Source organism: Protopterus annectens, chromosome 14.part0 (assembly GCF_019279795.1).
Source record: "Protopterus annectens isolate FY-2018-M chromosome 14.part0, PAN1.0, whole genome shotgun sequence".
In the NCBI taxonomy this organism is placed as follows: Eukaryota; Metazoa; Chordata; order Ceratodontiformes; family Protopteridae; genus Protopterus; species Protopterus annectens.
This window is the reverse complement of record NC_056748.1, coordinates 444006804-444028106: the sequence shown is the minus strand read 5'-3', so window position 1 is coordinate 444028106 and position 21303 is coordinate 444006804. Positions and strand designations below refer to the sequence as shown.

The 21303-nt window shown below is 34.8% G+C and overlaps 2 protein-coding genes across 2 annotated transcripts in view; one reads left to right on the top strand and one right to left on the bottom strand.

The window, feature by feature from the left end:
* Positions 1–1677, bottom strand: part of EVC2 (EvC ciliary complex subunit 2) — a 1983677-nt gene extending 1982000 nt beyond the window's left edge. Inside the window, exon 1 of the mRNA XM_044056208.1 lies at positions 1403–1677. Coding sequence (XP_043912143.1) covers positions 1403–1576 — 174 coding nt within the window. The 5' untranslated portion in view covers positions 1577–1677. The remainder of the gene's footprint in view (positions 1–1402) is intronic.
* Positions 1670–21303, top strand: part of EVC (EvC ciliary complex subunit 1) — a 1160741-nt gene continuing 1141107 nt past the window's right edge. Inside the window, exon 1 of the mRNA XM_044055566.1 lies at positions 1670–2157. Coding sequence (XP_043911501.1) covers positions 1996–2157 — 162 coding nt within the window. The 5' untranslated portion in view covers positions 1670–1995. The remainder of the gene's footprint in view (positions 2158–21303) is intronic.

Below are 21303 nucleotides of genomic sequence, written 5' to 3'. Positions count from 1 at the left end.
TTGCTATCTATATTGCAATCATTGAGGTCTACCAAAAAAGATATTATCCAATGTACTCAATTACTAAAGTACGAAGAAAAACAGACAATTATAACTGAAACATCTGCAGCTGTACATGGGAACGGGCTTGAAATAGTTCAAGATGACTGACAAAGACAGCAAAAAAATCATCAGAATAATATGCATCACAAAAACAGCAAAATAAATGACAAAGTTGTATCGATGTTTATTGTAAATAAGTGTAATAAGAGATTCAGATGTGGATACTGTTGAAAGTGACATTTCTAATGCCTTAGATCACTGCCCTCAATTATGCTCACTTTCTATGCTATGGAACTTTCACACCCAGACCCAAAGATTTGACTTTTAAGTATCTCTCTGAATCTCAATTATTATGGTCAAATCTCTCAAGCCCATTCAGTCCATATTTCATTTGCCAATGTTTTTCACTGACCTTTCTGATGATAAAACCTCTTATTGTATGTTTTTCAACTACTGATGGCTGTTACAATATGAAAATTACAAACGTGGAGATTCTAAGCCAGAAAAGAAATGCTTATTTATTTCAACTGAATGCATGGATTATGTAGATTCTGATGTTAGAAACATAGATTCAAGAAGACACAGATATGTATGTTAAGACAGACAATACCACTATTCAAAATTTAACACTCAAAGGTATCTCATGGTAAGCTTGTTGAAGAAAGCTCCCAGGTGCACTGATTTTTCAAGAGCGTTCAGATTCTTTCTTAACATTTTATTATATCTCTCATAACCGTTTGCATTTTTGGTGAAAAAGATAATTACTGGCAATAAATTATGTCAAATATTACAAGTACAGAATTCTGTATACTTTAAAATTTGTTATGATACTCTGGAGCTATCTGTTGGTCAGCGTGTACTTCTATTTCTCATGTTGCTCCTTGTTAAAATGTTTATGGAATTTAATGTATCCTTCGAGTATACACAGTCTGTCATTTATTTACTACCTGCTTCTTTGCAAGTCAGTCCCTGTACAAACGGTGTTATTTCTGCAAGCAAGTCCTCTGTAGTGGCATAAACTGTACTAAGAAGTTAGCCTCTTATTTACTGTTCTCCCTAACAAAGGTTGTAAACATGTAACTAAGGGATCCGTCACCCAGTAAACTAAAATAAAACAAAACAAAATATAAACACCAACATTTAAGTTAGTAGCAACAGGACATACAGACGCATTCCATCCTCATCCTGATTCTTGAATCAGTGGTCCGAGAAGTATGCCGTCAATACAAAAGTAGTTAAAAGTAAATAAAAGTTTATAGCTAAAGAAAATTCAAACATTTACAAGCCATTCTACATATGTCAACATTCCTACTTCGAGCTTAAAGTTATATTTTACAAAGAAAACTGTACTTAATGCTACCTTTCCTTGCAGTTGATCTCTCAATGCATATAAACTGCACAGCAGGACCATCACAGCCGTAAGTCCCAACTTCCTTCTGAGAGGAGTTGCCACTTCTATGCTCAACAGTTGACATTTAACTGGACAGTTACGCCAGACAACAGCAAGATGCTGCTGTAGTCCAGTTCTCGACATAACATCTAGCCCACACAGTCAAAGCTTTCTGACTACACAAATACTTGCCATACTCTTGAGCAGCTCACTGTAACAGAACTCCCTAACAACATAGTCCCGAGTATTGGAGACCCTTCCAAATTATCGCGCGATCCAGACAAACCTCTGTTAGAGAGCCCGCTGCAACCTAACAGGGGGCGGGATGTTTTCTCAAAACTTTGGGTAGACTTGTGTTTGACGCAACCGTGTAACATCTTTTTGAGTTGTACTCAGGAATGTGAAAAGAATGAAATGAGAAGGTAATCTGAGTCATCACCATTGATACAGGCGGGTAAGCGTTCCTAACATTTAGAAGATGAATCGCAAGTGGCACTTCATGCTGTATGATATCAAGGACGAAGGCTAAGAAGAAAACGTGTGTATAGGATCAAGGAGGAACCATGCAGTCCTGTGTAGATGCTGTTACCGTGCCGTTTGCCTCCAGTGTATTTTCGGTAACTCCGGGGTTGATGGCTTTAGCTGTTATAATTGGAGTGATACTGGGTATTGCAGCGGCGCTCTTACTTTACGTATTTGTCCTGAAATCAGCCCTGATAAGAAAGGTATATTTGTATACAAACTAAAAGTACTTTAAAATTCTTCGTCTCCCTGCGCAATTTGTTAGAGGGTCTAACTGTGTTACTGAAACTGGTACATTGAACATAAACACTAAACCATACTTGGACAAAGCTTGACATAACAGAGGGCAAAAGCTCCAACTCGGTGATCTTACAAACGTAGAAAGTTGATAGAATAAAAGGCTTTGCATTAACACTATTTGACAAATATGAAGTTTGAAACTCAAATGGCTATTATTATTTGGTGACTTTAATCCTCGCATATTTGCCCCCCCCCCCCCGAAAAAGATTTTGCGAGGAACAGAACAAAATATGAGGCAAAATTTATAAAATTGAGTGGTGTGGTGTAAATACCTTAAAGTGGTTTACAATTGACCAGAAATCCGGACTCCTTTAAAAGTTTACTCACCAGAGTTTGTGATTTCGTAGTTGTGAGATTTTCCATATGCAGCTTTGGAAATGACAGCTGCGTTACTCGAACTTGGTGAAGATTCACAACTTACCTGTCACTCATTTGACTCATGCTTTTGACCGTTCTCTTGTAAATTGTTTTAATGAGAGGGTTGCACTAAGTCAATAATAGAAGGTATTGATGTTTTACTTATTGTTTGGAAATAACGTAAGTGGCGAGTAATATTTAATATATATATATATATATATATATATATATATATATACATTATCCCTGATTTTGAGCTTCTGTCAGGGCATTGTCCTTGATTTGTGAGCAAAGAGGTTGAGTTAGAATTCAAAATAAACTTAAATGGGGAATTCTCGTATAGTGGGTTAATTATTTTATGTGAGTTTACTCAGTAAGTGGACTGTTAAGCATACATAATGTCTTAATTTTTGCATAATAATGTTTTCACTGTCACTTGCCAATTGTTTTTTTTTCTAGTAGATGACTGAGGATTACAGTCAGTATTGCTAGACATAAGAATTTCATACTTATTAGAAAACGTGTGTTAATGTAAAACCTAATACAAAGCCTGTTGAGAATCATAGTAATATTTAAAAAGTCTTTTTGATTTTTAGGCATTTGCTTTCCTATTATTTTTGACTTTGTAACTGATTTTTTGAGCAAAAAAAAGTTGAGAGTTATGCTATGGTGGTCAGTTGATCCTTTAACAGCCACAACTCCAGGCTCATTTGAGGCATAGTAAAAGTCACGGATACAGTAGAGTAAACAACTAAAATGGCAAACCGAACTGTCAACTAGTGAATGTCAGTATTTTCAGTAGTGAAAGCAGAATAAAATGGTTAATTACAGTAATTTTGACATGCGTATTTACAGTTTGAAGATTAGAATTCTAAGAAGGTCAAACAGTTATTTTTAAATGCGATTAAAGATCAAGGACTAAACATTTTCACCAAACTTTGGTTTTCAGTAAATTGTTTCACATGCAAATATAGTATGTGAACACTCTCTTGCAGATAAACTTTTTTTTTAAGTAGTAATCAAAAAAAAATTACCCTTTACTACTGTCGTCTTCCAAGGAAGTGTTCTAAAAATGTCAATTGATTTCCTTCATTAATTTACATGTGGAAGCAGGTTATATTTACTTTACTGATTTGAACAGCACTACGTGCTGACAATGGAAGTTGAAGGGACATTGATGGTTGTAAAAAAATGAAATCTAGGAATTATACCTATTAGTTTTAAGTGTAATCCCAAATCTTTACTGTAATTTCATTATGATGTTTTTAGCTTCTAATGTCTGAAAATCTTACGTTTTGCCAGCATTCGTACAGTCCAAATTTGGGATTTACCAGTATTTTCCCAGAAAAATGGAAACTCAAGGGACCCTGGTAAATTGGTAGTAAAGTATCAATGACAGGATGACAAATTGGCCAATTGATTTGCAGTTATCACATTAAAAGTAACAACATTTTCCACTCAATTATGCAAGTATATCCTGCTTCTCTGTGGTAATTAATGCAGGATGTTGGCAGTGGGGGCATTTTTATAACTCTACTGTTGTGGACAGGCGTTTTAAAGAGTGTATTTTAAAAGTAATACCTATTAAATAAACTAACAAAAGACTCTGCATGCATGAAGATGTATGTGAAAAGTCTTTCACAGAAACCAGTTTTTAAGAAAAAGCTTTGAGTGCAATCTTTAAGTATTATATTTGTAGCAATATAATTTGACTGAATTCACTTACTCTAGAAGAAACCTCTACATCTCTTTTCCTGTATGAGAGTCTTTTTGCTTTATTTTAAAATTTCATTTATTTGTTGGTTTATGATATTTTGTGGAATGTTATTCAATGGTGGACCTATTTTTGAAAATGTTTGACTTGCCTATAGCTAGTCCAAATGCAGGTAGTTTTTTGAGAGAGAGAGAATCGTTGTTTCTGAATACTAAGATTACCATCTTTTCATTTGCCCAGAAGTAGGGCATGTAGTGCGGAAATGTCAGACTTTTGCAGCACATGCTGTATCCTAAGTCAATGAAGAAGACTCTTTCACTTGTAGAAAAATAAAGTCACAGATGTGTGGAATTTTTTTTTATGTCATGTTAAGGTCTTTCAGATATAGTATTTTTTTTGCATTATTTAGAAGAACATTTAAAACACATTTTATCCTTAGGTAATAGAAAACTTCCATTTTCATGCCACCAACAGGACATAGTTTCCCATATCAAAACTGCCATGCACATAAAGGGACTAGTTCCTAACTGCACTCATTCAGATAAATTCTTAATTGACAGGTTATTCCTGCTTATGTTGAGAGCTCCCTTTATAAATGATCTTTAGACAGCCAAATATTTGGCTCAGTAGCATATATTCTGAAAACTTCAAACTTGGTTCATTTTCACTGTAAAGCATTCATATAAACATCAGTTAACTGTTTCAGGGTTCAGTGTCATTTCATCACTTTCTTATATTGTTTTACTGTAGTATATGGGCAGTTTTCAGATCTCCAGTGTCTAGTTGTGGTGGAAACAGAAGAACATAAAGAGCGTCTGCTTTTAGTTGCAACAGATTCTGGCAACGGTTCTTCTTTCATATGGTATTCATAGCTCTCAACCTTCCATCTCCAAAATGAGAAACACTGCCTCTCATAATGTGGAACTAATACCGTACTAACATCTGGTGGCACAGTGCCTGGGCAATTTATTTGGGGGGGGGCCATTAGCCTAGTACACAAACTATGAACCTATGAAAAATTATATTTTAAGTACTTTTACCAAATTAGACAGTTCAGCATTGGTTAAGAATAGGTACAACTTATATTTAGAGACATTTTATCCAGTTTAGAGAAATTAAAGGTAAGTTAGTATAATACAAATAGGAATTGCAATATGAAGAGGAAAAATAAACAGGTTTATGGGATATTTTGATAGTCAGGGGAGAGAAATTTAAGTAAGGAAGTTAGTGAAGAAGGGGGAGTAAGGAGGGCACAGTATGACTAGTAATTGCTCATACTAGGGTTGAGAAAGAACAGAGCCAGATTATGGCTAGGTAGTAGTCTTTCATGATGTTTTTTTAAGGGCTGGAGGGGGGAGTATTTATTTGATGGATACAGATGAAGATTTCCAGGCCTTAGCAACACGTTTGAGCACAGACAATGTTCAGCAGATTTGATAGGTTTGTGGCCAAAAGAGTTTTTGGTCATTGGATCGTAATGACTGAATGGGAACATAACTGTGTGAAATGTTTTGTGCTGGACAAGAAGATGGATGCTGAATAATTGTATAGGTGGTGAGAAACTGTGTATATGTGTATTTATTTTACATTTGTTGACTGGGAAAGTCTGACTGGATGCAAGTCCATTTTTAGCGGAGGCCTGGGGAGAAAAGCTCCACAGTTAAATTTTAAGGAAAGTATAACCTGTATACAGAAGCCTTCAAATTTACATAGTACCAAACTTAACAATGAGTAGTAACATAGCATTGAAGCTTAAGATTTAACATATATTTACATAGACTGAAAACATCTTTTACAGTTTTAGGCTGAGGCATTACATAATGGTGAATATTGTTAGTAGGGATTGCATTTTTTTGCTTCATACAGTTGACTTGTGAGCAAGTTAGCCACAGTAGGGAGTATAGCAACAAAGAGAGCAAAGATTAGATATAGTAGGGAGTATAGTAGCAGGAGAAGAGACAGAGATGGGAAGTTAAATAACCAGTTAAGTAAGAAAAGCAGGAGGAGTAAGTAGCTTAGGTATAGAGTAAGGGTGTAAAGAGAAAAGTGTAGTGGATAGCCAAGTGCCCTAGCAGTGATATGTGGGTATTGACTAAGGGGTATGAATTAGTGGTGGAACTAGAAAAAAGCTAGAGAAGTTGCGTTCTTTTGATAATGAAGCTGAAGTCAGATAGCAAGAGTAAGGGGAGAGGGTGGGGGATCAGCCAGGTGGGATATGTGCATCTCCATGTGTGCTTTAGGTGTCCTTTCAGGAGTCTTTTAAATGTAATCTTTGAGCCTGCTAAGGTAATAGCAGTAGGTAGGGTGTTCCAAATTTTGCCTATGTAGTTAGGGAAGAGGGAGTCCCCTGCTGTGTTGTTGATGTTGGTGACCTTGAGTAATTTTTTGTCGCTAGAGCTAATTTGTCTAGTTTTAGCTTGTAGTTCTAGTAGATTGGCAAGACCTGGAGTTTTGTCTGGGAGTAGTAGGAGACTATGGGCAAATGAAAGTTGATGATAATTTAGGAGATGGGAATTCAAGCCAAAGTTTTGCAGTTTGATTGTAACCAGTGTTGTTTGACAATTTTGGTTTTGGGTATGTTAGTGAGAATGGGTGAGGCATAAAATAGTGTGGAAAGGAGATGAGTTTGAGCAATTGTTATCCTAGCAAGTTGTGTTAGAAATGTTTTATTTTTATGTAGAGTGCCCAATTTTTTTTTGTGGATAATTTTAATAGTTTGATTTATATGCTGATCAAATTTGAGGTTTATATGCTGATCAAATAGTGGTCACTCCTAGCAATTTAGTGTGAGTGTCAGGAGAGATGACCGTCCCATCCCTGGACACAGTATTACATGGTCTGGGTATTGTGGTAGGTTTGTTAGGTGTAAATAGCAACAGTTTGTTTTTTGGGGGATTTAATGTTGGGTTTTTGTTAAGAAACCAGTGTTCAGTGGTATGGAAGGCTTTTGTGTTGAGTCATCAGTGTATTGTATAACTGTTGCATCTTGACAGATGCTGTGGAGGTTATTGTTGAAAATGGAGAATAGGGAGAAACCTAAAATGAAACCTTGTGGGACTCCTGTGGTGATGGGTAGCAGTGAGGATAGCTTGTTGTCCCACCAAACTGTTTGTCTTCTTCCTTGTAAATAATTCTAAAACCAAGCTAATGCTTGGTTACTAAGGCCAGAGTCAGTAAGGGCTTGTACTAGTTTAAGATGATTGACCATATCAAAGACCTTTTGATAGGTCCAAGAATATGGCAGAAATTAGATTGCCTGTGTGTTTTGTTTTGGTTGATGAGGTTTGTAAAAGAGAGTAGGGTGGTGGCTGTGCTATGAGAAGGCCAAAATCCATGTTATATAGGGGAGAGAGAAGTTGGTTGTTAAGCAGGTATGGCATAAGCTGGTGGTGTATACATTTCTCAAGTATTTTAGCTAGTGGAGGCAAAATGGCTATGGGGCAATAGTTGGTAAAGTTGGTGGAGGTACCACCTTTATGTAATGGGATAATATAGGAGGTCTTCCAGATGGGTGGTATTGAGATGTCTGAGATAGATCTGTTTAGAAGGATGGATATAGGGAAGGCAAGTTCATTGGCAGACAACTGAGGGTATTCAGCAGGTATCCCATCAGCTGCCAGTGTAGCAGGGTTATGTTCGGATAGCAGCCTTTTGACATAGTTGCTAGGGATGGGTTGAAATTAGAAGGTTGTTTTGGGTCTGTCTACAGGTTCTGGATAATTAGTAGTGGCGGATGTGGGCTGTTTTTGAACAAGATTAGAAATAGTTTCTATGAAGTGTTTGATTTCACTAGTGGAGGTTGGAGGTGGGGTGGAGGGTCTGCCAGGGTGGAGTAGCTTATTTATTCCTGCCCAGAATGTTTTGGGGTTGTTGTGATACTTGTTTTCTAGCTGTAGGAAATAATTATTTATATCTAGAACTGCTTTTTTTGTCTCATTCCTAAGTTTTTGGAATTATTCCTTAGCTGCTGGGTTTTTTGTGGCTCTCCAGTGATACAAGGCTTTGTTCCTTTCCGATATTCTATTTTTAGTCTCTCTTGTAAGCCAGGGGGCTGTTTTAATTTTGAGTTTAGTGGTTCGGGCTGGAGTGTGGGCATTTAGGATTTCTAGGAAAGTGTTACCGAAAAGGATTACTGCTTCTGCTTGAGGTAGTACTTTTAATATGTTCCAGTTATGGTGCTTTAGCTTGAGTTTTAATTTGTTGGGATCAAAGTTTTTTTGTGTTACGGGTTGTTTGTAATATGGGGGTAGGGTCGACCTGGGTTTTGAATTTTAGTAGGAGTGTGGGTTGATGGTCACTAAGGGAGTCCGGGAAGATGCTTGCTTGGTAACAGGTGTTGGTCTTATTTATTAAGTCTAGGAGCCTCTCTCATTTTTGCATTTCCTAGTCTAGTGCTTGATTGGATGACTTGTGAGAAACTGTAGAGGTTGATATGTTTTTTGTGGGGTTAATAGCTGAACACATGTTCATATCTTTATTAAAGTCACCAAAGATGATAGTTTCCTAGGGCAGGTTTTGACTTGTCCATTGTAGGAAGGCTTCTAGGGTAGTGATGTTGTTACCTGGTGGTATATAGCATGTGATAATGTTGATTGACTTTTTGTTGCTAAGTTTGAGTTTAGCTAGGAGGAGTTCAGAGTTATTGAAGGAAGGGATTTGTGGATTAATAGTGCTGCTATTTAGTGTACCTTATTGTTAATACTTCAGATATTTAAGCTCAGAATTAGTAGGCTGGTTTTTGGTCTAGTAGTGAGTAGATGGCTAGAGGAAAAGGTTGAATTAGCTATTGTAGTTTGCTTAGGGTTAGGCACTGGATTTTGGTGGATGTCTTCTGCTAGGATCAGTTGGTAGTTTATATGGTGTAAAAGTTTGGGAAGTTGAGTTAGGATGGCTATATACTTGTTGGTGAGCTATAAGTGGTTGGGAGTAAAATGAGTGATTTAGGTGCTATCATAGTGTGATGGTATAGGCTTGGGGATATGTGGTGGCTGTAGTGAGCCAAGTGGAGGTATCTTTTGTTGGGATAGCATAGGTAGCATTTAGTGTGGTTTGGTAGGAGGTGAGATAGAAGGTTAGTGTTAGGATAAATAGGATAGTGAGATTGCTGAAAGGATAGTGGTTATTCTATGATTATGTGATGGTTTCAATCAGTAAGCTTAATGAGGGTATGGTACCCAATACAGTCTTTATTTATTGAAAGCTGACTACTCAAAAGCCTGTTGTAAGATATAAAGTTAGTTAAATGTGGGGACCAGCAAAGAGCAGAGATAAGCATTCAAGTAAGGGAGAGACTGACACGGTTTGGTACTAAATTAATTTTACAGCAGTACCAGGGCACTGGCTCCTGTAGCTTAAGAAAGCTAGGTTAGGCTGTAATAGGTCTTGTGGGAGAGGGGGAGGACAGACTAGACCAGAAAAAGTGGTGGATAGCCAATAGTATGATGAAAAGGGCTGCCCCTGATTAGGCTGTATTTGTTCTTGTCGGGGAGGGGGAGGTTAAGAATAGACCAGAAAAGTGGTGGATAGCCAATAGTATGATGGACAGAGCTAGCCCTGATTTCACAGGTATACAGAAACAATAAGAAAAGGCAGTAGGTACTCTGACTTGTTTGTTTTGCATACCTTTCTTACTGAAATAAAATAAACTAATTATACCAGGGAGTTATGTGGAAATTAGGAAGACAGGAATTTATAAGAGAAAAGGTTTAGTAGACGTAGGAAAAGAGCAACGCATACAAATAGTTAAAACAACATATAAAGACAGACTGCAGTTAGAAGTACAGAATGGGGGGGGGGGCATCTAATGTCCTGAAACAATTGGGGAAAACAGTAGGTACTTTGGACTTGCCTGTTTTACATACCTTTCTTTTGAAATAAAATAGAAAACACTTGTACCAGAAATATGTGGGATTTACAAAGACCACAATTTATAGGAGAAAGGGTTTAGTAATACTAGAAAACAGCAGGGCTTTCAAATAGTTAAAACAGCATGCAAAGGGAAACTGCAGTTAGGAAGTACAGGATTGGGGGGGGGGGTGCAAGCTAATGTCCGTGGTTGAGTGCTTTAATTAAAAATGGAAATTAAACAAGGGCTAGCAATTAATTTTGTCCAGAGGATAAAACGTACTTTCTGTATATTCTGAAAATAATACCGATCCCGAGGTTGCCCGGTTCTGTTAAAAAGCACTGCAGGCCAATATATCGAACTTAGCAGGGATCCAGGGAAAAGTAGATTAAAAGGTGCAAGCTAATGTCCGTGGTTGAGTGCTTTAATTAAAAATGGAAATTAAACAAGGGCTAGCAATTAATTTTGTCCAGAGGATAAAACGTACTTTCTGTATATTCTGAAAATAATACCGATCCCGAGGTTGCCCGGTTCTGTTAAAAAGCACTGCAGGCCAATATATCGAACTTAGCAGGGATCCAGGGAAAAGTAGATTAAAAGGTGCAAGCTAATGTCCGTGGTTGAGTGCTTTAATTAAAAATGGAAATTAAACAAGGGCTAGCAATTAATTTTGTCCAGAGGATAAAACGTACTTTCTGTATATTCTGAAAATAATACCGATCCCGAGGTTGCCCGGTTCTGTTAAAAAGCACTGCAGGCCAATATATCGAACTTAGCAGGGATCCAGGGAAAAGTAGATTAAAAGGAGATGCTGGGAAGAATAGTAAGTAATATTAACACAAAATACTATTGTTAATAAGAAAAAGAGAAGTGGAGAGAAAAAAGAAAAAAAAAACCTAGGTAATCTATACACAGATAAATGCCTCAGTTTGTGATGATGTGAAAATTATGACAAGTTGTCGGTTATCTGAATAAAAACTGAAGAACTTACAAATACAAGTCGCAAACTGTCCAATAAGTGCCACGGTCCTTCAATAACCTTTCACAATGGAAAACATGGAAAATAGCGATGGTAAATCCTGGTGGAATTTCAGCAACACTGTATCAAAAAACTCCAAACGGTTGGTGACCGAGCGAAGAAAGTCAATATTTTTTATTCCAAAGAAACTGTCGATACAAAACTGTAATATCCCATCAAAACCATATATCAATTGATTAAGGTTAAGCGCTTTCACCCACTCAACTCGTGGGCTTCTTCAGAACCTTTAATACAAATAAAAACAATCCTTATAAATATAATTAGGCGCCAAAAGGAAGCGGATACTAGTAGAGTTTCCTATACAACAAGTTCCGCCCCTGAAACATTATACAAAACTATCATTTAATTTGAAATTGGTGCCAACAGGAAGCGGAAACAGATACGCAGTTTCCTGTGCAATAGTCTGCCCCTTAAATCAAAACTAAAACTTTGTAATACTTCAGTTCAGAAAATATGTCTACCTATAGTATAGTGCATCGGGTTCAACGAAACTCGACACGAATGCCAGCAACAACAAACATACTCAAGTATCCATATCATCTTAATTAAAAATGAACACACTGTACAATGGTGCCTATCAGACTCCTAATGTGTAACTAAATTAAGCGCAACCGTTATACCTATATTGTAAACAACTATAATGAATAAAAGGGTGTAAATAAATAAAAAAATATTCCTAAAAAGATATGAAATATATACCTAAGAATAATATTGCCTATTCCTTAATACAAAATTGTGATATTATACTTCCTACTAATAAATTGATAAATTAAATTAATGACCGACTAATTGAATATATGAAATACAACAAAAATGTATGAAAATCTACTATAAATATTATATATAACTAAAAAAAACCAAAAAACTCATGTGCAATATTCTAAAATAGGTTTACAAGAAATAAAATCATTGAGACCAGGGTGGGTTGTGGCATCCAAAAAAAGTTGCCACCAAACCTCTTTAAAACTTAACAGTGATTTGTAAACACCACTTATAGGATCTACAGTAATGGTTTCCAAAATGGCAAACTTAAACTTATGCCTGTCATCAGTAGAATATGTCTATGTAGTGCGTTAGTTAAATCTTTCTTATGAATACTATAAATATGGTTATAAATGCGTTGTCAAAAACAACGCTCGGTTTTACCTATATAAAAACACCTGCACTCACAACATTTAGTTATATAAATTATCATCTTTGTTCTACAATTCCCATATTTAAGTTTAATAGTGGTATGAGTCTCATTTTGAATAATCAATTTATTGTCTTCTAGAATATACTTACACTGGTTACAAGAACCACATTTGAAGGTATGAGTTAATTCGTTAGACCTCCTATCCCTATATATTCTCCTGGGAATCAATAAATTTTTAATATTTCTTCCCATTTTGTAAGTAATTCTAGGTTCTTTCCCCATTATGTGTCAATTTCAAATCCTGGGAAATCAGATACCAAAATGTATTTATTATATGAATAACCTTAACTACCGGACTATACAATAATATTAACGACCTATGATGACTTGGAACTATTTCCATCTCCTTTGTCAACAATATTCATATGCCTGATTTCAAAACCTTTTCCCAACAAAGGACGATATTTGCTGTCCTTTTCCTGAATGACACAATTACCAATGGTGGACAAAACATTAGCTGGATATCCTCTTTCTACAAACTATTTAGTAATAAATTCAATTTCACCTGTAAATACCCTGATGTCAGACATCGTACGAGCAGCTCTAATAACTTGTCCTTTATATATATTATGTTTCATGTTTAAAGGATGACAACTACTATATTCCAAGTAATCCTTGGTGAAAGTGTGTTTCCTGTATATTTTTGATTGACATGTTGCATCTTGCTTGTATATATATATATATGTATCCAAATATGCATTCCCCCTCGGTGTTATATGTATAGGTAAATTTGAGATATTCACTGGTGGTATTTAAATACATCAAAAACTTGTCTAATTTATCCACAGTGTTATCCCATAGAATGTACATGTCATCCAAAAACCTTGAATAATGTCGGACACTTTTGAAATATTCACAAGGGAAAAGAGTGGCGAGTTCCCAATCAAGCATAACCAGGTTGGCAAAGATGAGTGCACAAGCTGCACCCATGGCTACCCCCCTGGTTTGCTTGAAATACTCACCCTCAAAGTATATGAAATTATTGTCTAACTCAATGGCCATCAACTCCATGACAAGACTTGTCTGATCCCAGGTAAGACTGGCAAATGATGTAATAAAAGCGTCCAATCCAGCCTGTGTTGGTATACTTGAAAAAAGATCAACAACATCTACAGTGACAAATATCAAATTTTCACTACTTATACTCGTGGGGAACATTCCCAGAAATTCCCAAGAATCTTTCAGCATATGGGATATATTACTGTAAATATGTTTTAATGAAATATCTATACATTTCCCCATAGGGAATGTTATGGATTTACTACCCAAAATGATTGGCTGGAACGGGGTGGGGGTCCAATATATTCTTATGTATTTTGGGAATACCCAAAATAGTTGCTAGTCTAGGATACTTGATTTTTAGAAAATTATAGGTCCCTTTCCCTTGGGGAAGTCTGAATCTCCTTTTGACCAGTAATGACTTTATCAAAATTGTAGTCAGTTGTTAACAAAAATTATTGAACTGCCAATCCCGACTGGCTTGTTGATTAGAAGTAATAACATTAGAACCAGTACCTTGTCTATTATGTGGGGAACTGTTGGTGACAGAAGAATATACCTCCAAGTCATCCGAAGGTTGACTTGTATGAGAAAGTAGTAACCAGGGAAATGTATCTGGCATCTAAAACTATACATGACAATATTACTAACAATTTATCTAATGAAGAAAGAGAGACACTTAAGACCTTACGAGAAAATTCAAATATTAGAGTGATGAAACCGGATAAGGGGGTGGTATAGTTATATATGATAACATAAAATATTCTAAACAAAATATGATATCTTGTATCAAATATGATATCTTATATCATACAGGGAATTATCAAAATTCGACGTATAGATTCCTACATTGAGGAATTTTACATTGATGGTAGAATTAATAGGGAGACCTATAATTTTCTAAAAGTCAAGTATCCTAGACTAGCAACTATTGTGGGTATTCCCAAAATACATAAGAATATATTGGACCCCCACCCCGTTCCAGCCAATCATTTTGGGTAGTAAATCCATAACATTCCCTATGGGGAAATGTATAGATATTTCATTAAAACATATTTACAGTAATATATCCCATGTGGTGAAAGATTCTTGGAAATTTTGGGGAATGTTCCCCACGAGTATAAGTAGTGAAAATTTGATATTTGTCACTGTAGATGTTGTTATTTTTTCAAGTATACCAAAACAGGCTGGATTGGATGCTTTTTGCAACAGTATTACATAATTTGGCAATCTTACCTAGGATCAGACAAGTCTTATCATGGAGTTGATGGCCATTGTGTTAGACAATAATTTCATATACTTTGAGGGTGAGTATTTCAAGCAAACCAGGGGGGTAGCCATGGGTGCAGCTTGTGCACCCATCTTTGCCAACCTGGTTATGCTTGATTGGGAACTCGCCACTCTTTTCCCTTGTGAATATTTCAAAAGTGTCCGACATTATTCAAGGTTTTTGGATGACATGTACATTCTATGGGATGACACTGTGGATAAATTAGACAAGTTTTTGATGCATTTAAATACTACCAGTGAATATCTCAAATTTACCTATACATATAACACCGAGGGGGAATGCATATTTGGATACATATATATACAAGCAAGATGCAACATTTCTATCAAAAATATACAGGAAACACACTTTCACCAGTGATTACTTGGAGTGTAGTAGCTGTCCTCCTTTAAACATGAAACATAATATATATAAAGGACAAGTTATTAGAGCTGCTCGTATGACGTCTGACGTCAGGGTATTGACACGTGAAATTGAATTTATTACTAAATTGTTTGTGGAGAGAGGATATCCAGCTAATGTTTTGTCCACCATTGGTAATTGTGTCATTCAGGAAAGGGACAGCAGGTATCATCCTTTGTTGGGAAAAGGTTTTGAAATCAGGCATATGAATATCGTTGACACAGGAGACGGAAATAGTTCCAATGGTCATCATAGGTCATTAATATTATTGTATAGTCCGGTAGTTGATAAGGTTATTCATATAATAAATACATTTTGGTATCTGATTTCCCAGGATTTCAAATTGACACAAATAATGGGGAAGAACCTAGAATTACTTACAAAATGGGAAGAAATATTAATGTATGGATTCCCAGGAGAATATATAGGGATCGGAGGTCTAATGAATTAACTCATACCTTCAAATGTGGTTCTTGTAACCAGTGTAAGCATATTCTAGAAGATAATAAATTGATTATTAAAAATGAGACTCATACCACTATTAAACTTAAATATGGGAATTGTAGAACGAAGATGATAATTTATATAGTGAAATGTTGTGAGTGCATGTGTTTTTATATAGGTAAAACCGAGCGTTGTTTTTGACAACGCATTTATGACCATATTTATAGTATTCATAAGAAAGATTTAAGTAATGCACTATATAGACATATTAATTCTACTGATGACAGACATAAGTTTGTTTGCCATTTTGGAAACCATTACTGTAGATCCTATAGGTGGTGATTACAAATCACTGTTAAGTTTTAAAGAGGTTTGGTGGCAACTTTTTTTGGATGCCACAACCCACCCTGGTCTCAATGATTTTATTTCTTGTAAACCTATTTTAGAGTATTGCACATAGTTTTTTTTAGTTATACATAATATTTATAGTAGATTTTCTTACATTTTTGTTGTATTTCATATATTCAATTAGTCGGTCATTAATTTAATTTATCAATTTAGTAATAGGTATATTATCACAATTTTGTATTAAGGTATAGGTAATATTCTTGGGTATATATTTCATATTGTTATTTTTTTAGGATTTTTTAGGAATATATTTATTTATTTACACCCTTTTATTCATTATAGTTGTTTACAATATAGGTATAACGGTTGCACTTTAAATGAAACACTTTCTGTTACACATTAGGAGTCTGATACGCACCATTGTACAGTGTGTTCATTTTTAATTAAGATGATATGGATACTTGAGTATGTTTGTTGTTGCTGGCATTCGTGTCGAGTTTCGTTGAACTCTATGCACTATACTATAGGTAGACATATTTTATGAATTGAAGTATTACAAAGTTTTAGTTTTGCTTTAATGGGCGAACTATTGCACAGGAAATTGTGCATCTGTTTCCGCTTCCTGTTGGCGCCAATTTCAAATTAAACGATAGTTTTGTATAATGTTTAAGGGGCAGAACTTGTTGTATAGGAAATTCGACTAGTATCCGCTTCCTTTTGGCGCCTAATTATATTTATAAGGATTGTTTTTATTTATATTAAAGGTTCTGAAGAAGCCCACGAGTTGAGTGGGTGAAAGCGCTTAACTTTAATCAATTGATATATGGTTTTGATTGGATATTACAGTTTTGTATCGCCAGTTTCTTTGGAATAAAAAATATTGACTTTCTTCGCTCATTCACCAACTGTTTGGAGTTTTTTGATACAGTGTTGCTGAAATTCCACCAGGATTTACCATCGCTATTTTCCATGTTTTTTTTCTATTGCGAAAGGTTATTGAAGGGCCGTGGCACTTATTGCATAGTTTGTGACTTGTTTATGTAAGTTGTCAGTTATCACATTCAACAGATTAATGCAATTGCAGATATATCAGAAGGTGAAAATAGAAGATAACATTTACAGAACTATGCAAATATGTTAGTTTATGAGTTAGCTCTATCTAATTTAGGCTTTTTAGTGCTGTACATTAGTGGATTCCAAAAGGGGCATTTTCTGCGAATTTAGCCACTTTATGATAACATTGTTAAGTTTTGCTTTTTGTGATCCCGGAGGTTTGTAAGGGTGTATTGGGGGAGAGAAGTTAAGTAGTGGCAAATGTGGTTTTAGTTAGCTTGTGACGTGGTTTTTGGCTCTGTAAAGTATCCCAAGTTTTTGATGACTTTTTTGTGCAATTTTGTAATATGCAGGCAGAATTTAAGATAATCATACTCTGTCCTCCTTAATAATTTAGTATGACAAATGCTTTCAGTGGTTGTATTAAGAGTATTAGAGAGAATTTTAAATTTTATTTTTTCATAAGAGTGGGATTTGGGGGGGATTTTTTTTTGGTTGACCATGGGTTATTAGTTACAAAGCCATGGTTCAGTGGCTGTTAAAGCTTCTTGAATAATTTTTCATGTATGACTTTGTCTGATGTGCATATGAGCATGCAGTCACCTGTGTATGCATTAGGGAGGCCTGTTGTATGGATGTGTGGAGAATATTTTTGAGAATATTAAGGAGGAGGAGACCAAGGATAAAGCCTTTTGGTACACCAGTGGTGACTAGGAGATGCGGAGAGAGGGTGGAGTGCCATTTTGCTTACTGATCTGTATTGGACAAGTAGCTTTTGAACCATAGAGTGATGGACTGAGGTAGACCTAGTGAGGACATTTGACATAGACGTTTGCTGTGACTAACTGTGTGTCAAAGGTGTTAAACAAGATGGGCATGGCCAAGATGCTGACTGACTAACAGCCGTTTTCATCAGCTCTGCTATAACTTTTCATTCTTTACAGGAATTTTCATTTTTTTGATTATTCCTTCCATTTTATTTTTGGCAAAATATTAAGGTATATTATTGAGTGCAGGAATATTCAAAAGAGATTTGTTTAAGCTTATAATTTCCTGTCAAAATATAACTTGGAAGTTTTTTTCTCTTCAAACTCAAAATGAGCCACACAAAAGGAACCTGTCAGGACTCTACCCTAAAGAAGGATGATGTATAGTTTCTTCTTACCAGCCTATAAGAGCTTTCTCTTAAGACGGACAAAATGGGCAACAAAATTGAGAACTTCAAAGAAAACACTTCTAGACAAATCGAACAAATGCAAGAAACATTAAACCAACAAAAAGTTCAGATATCAGGGGTAGAGGATGCCTTGAATGACATTGAAGGAAGACTAACAGAAGATGAACACAACTTGGAATTATTACTGAAACTAAACCCCTTGTTGCTGGAAAATATTGATTTAGAAAATAGATCCTGCAGGAACAATATCAGAATTTTTGGATTACCTGAAGGCATAGAAAATGACAACATGACAAACTTTTTTACAACTTGGATCCCTAAAACTCTTGATCTCCTCCTAGAAGGTATGCATTTTAGAATTGAATGCACCCACAGATTTCTATCCAAAGTAGCACCCTTTTCAAATCAAATCCAAGCACTACAATTGTAAGATTTTTCTCTACACAAGATAGACTTAATTCTAAAGACAGCCTGAGCAAAGTCTGCTATAAAAATCCAGGACCAAATAATATGGTTTGACAGTTTTTCATCTGCAGTGATGTCTAAAAGAAAAAGGTTTCTACCTTTAATAAGAGAACTCAAAAAACATCCAATCATAGTGCACCTGCTCTTCTCAGCTAGATTGAAAGTATTTCTTACTGATGAAACAAAAATATATGAAGACCTAGACAATGCTGTATCATACTTAAAAACAAAGGATATAGTGGATAAAATTGAAGATATGGAATGAAATAACGGCACGTTCAAGAGACGAGCATAAAAAAACAACTGGATAACTAGTGAAAAGAAGAAATTAAAAGAAAAATAACTTTTTATTTTATTAATTTATTTTATCTATTCATCAAGTAACCAGTAATGTTCTTCATTTAACACAGCTCAACAGTTAAAAGATTATAAGGTAAAGCTGATTTTTCACTTTCAACATCCACTAGCATCATACAGTAAGGTAACTTCAGTTGTTTAAAATGTATCTTTGTAACAATGTTTTTTATATATGTTACAGTCTATATGTATGTATTTAGTTTTGAACAAGTGGAAATATACATTTGATAAAATATAAAAGTAATTTATTTCATTTCTTCCCTTTCACAAACGTTCTATAAAAAACTTTAAAATTTTTGACTTAATTGAACTTAGATAAAATCCTTAGAATAAGGTCATTTTGATAATGATGTTATAAAAAGAATGAATTCACTGAAGAATTTTTTTTGTCTGGAGTATAAGTAAGGAATAGACTGATCTATGTAATCTTTACACTTTTTATTTCAGTTTATATAGCTTTGTAGTATAATATACAGTGATGAATGCATGCAATACACTGGTTCATTTGCAGTTTGATGGCAGTTGTGGTTAACAAATAAATCCATGCAGCTAGTATAGACGCCTTGTATTCAAAACTGATTGATTAATAAGTGCTTCTCATACATGCACAAGAAAACATTCCCCTTCACGCAAATAAAAGAAATAAAAATGAAACAGCTTAACCACAAAATGTATACAGTACTATCAAACTCGCATCGTGCACAAAAAGAAGAGGTGTAACAATTTTATGGTAAAACACTATCCCTGCACCTAAAATAATTCATACCTATAGAGATTGTAAAGGATTAATGTGTTGTTACATTGGAAATTAACAAAAAATACTATGCACTCTTAAATCTATATTGGTTTCCTGGGATAGGAGTTAAAACTGTTAAAAAAATGGAACAAATCATAAATCAGTTTAAAAGGAAGCCTTACCATCGGCTAAAGAGATTACAAAATTTGTTGACCTCCTAGAACTCGGAGACATCCAAGATTATGCTTTTTACTTTACAAGATTATTACTTTTGAACTGAAAAGTAATATTTGGAGATTCTAAATCACAAAACAAAGCTAAACGTAGAGAGAATGAAAATCATAAACCATTCAGTTAACCCAAAATATATGCATAAACTATGAGAACTAAAATATATAGTAAGTCAAAGTAGATTAAAGAAATATTTTTACCTTCCAAAAATGAGTTTCAGACTTGGAGGATATATTAAAAGAGAGTTTAAGGACTATTTTACAAAAATAAGAGGAAAGTATGTTAATAGACTGTAATGAAAAAATAAAAAGTTTCATAAGGAAATATACCAAGAAAAATGAAAAAATAAAAAGTTTCATAAGGAAATATACCAAGAAAAACTAAATAACCTATCTCAATTTCTGAATTAAAGTCGCATATTAAAAAGTTAAAAATAAGTAAAGCCCCAGGCAATGATGGTATTATCTCTGAATTCTGTAAATTGCTAAAGAATCTCTGACTATACTACTTGATGTTTTTAAATGTGGTTAAGAATCTAGAAACAGTTTCCCCCCTCTTGGGGTTACTCTTTTCTCACTCCAGTATTAAAGACAGATAACGACCCAATAAAATGCTCGTCTTATAGATCAATTTCTTTGTTGAATGTCTACTATAAATTATTTATGGCTATACATACAAACAGTTTCTTCCCTCTTTAATAGATAATGATCAAACAGGTTTTATTTTGAATAGGAATGTGTATGATAATATAAGGAGAATAATGTCATTAAATGATCTAATAAAACAAAAGAAAGTTTAACAATAGTAAGCCTTGGCACTAACTGTGCCTTTGATTCTGTAAACTGGAAGTATCTTTCATTAGTACTAGAAGAAAGCAACTTTTCTTATAAATTTGTACAGCTTATCAGTCTTTTATATATCACTTCACAAGCATATATTAAAATAGGTCAATTTACATCCGAACCAATAAAAATAACAAAAGGCAGTAAACAAGGATGCCCCCTCTCATCATTATTTACTTTAGTTATTGAGCCATTTGCTAACCTCATAAGATCCCGCATAGATATTAAAGGAGTGGCAAGGAATAAAGAATTAATAGTTAAGATCCAGCTGTTCTCTGACATATTTTTGAAGTTAAAAGTTTACAGTAAATCTCTCAAACACTTTTTACTTTAATAGAAGACTTCCAAAGAAAATCGGGACTCAAGTTTATTGAAAATAAGATGAAAATCCTGTTTATAAATTATGGTAATAAAGATAAGATTTTAAGAAATGTATAGTAAAAGAATGACAGTAAGTATTTCGGAATAGTTATTGCAGAAAATATTAGCATGATAATAGATATCAATTACGAGTCTAGTCTAGAAAATATTGAAACCCTTAAGTAATTGGAATA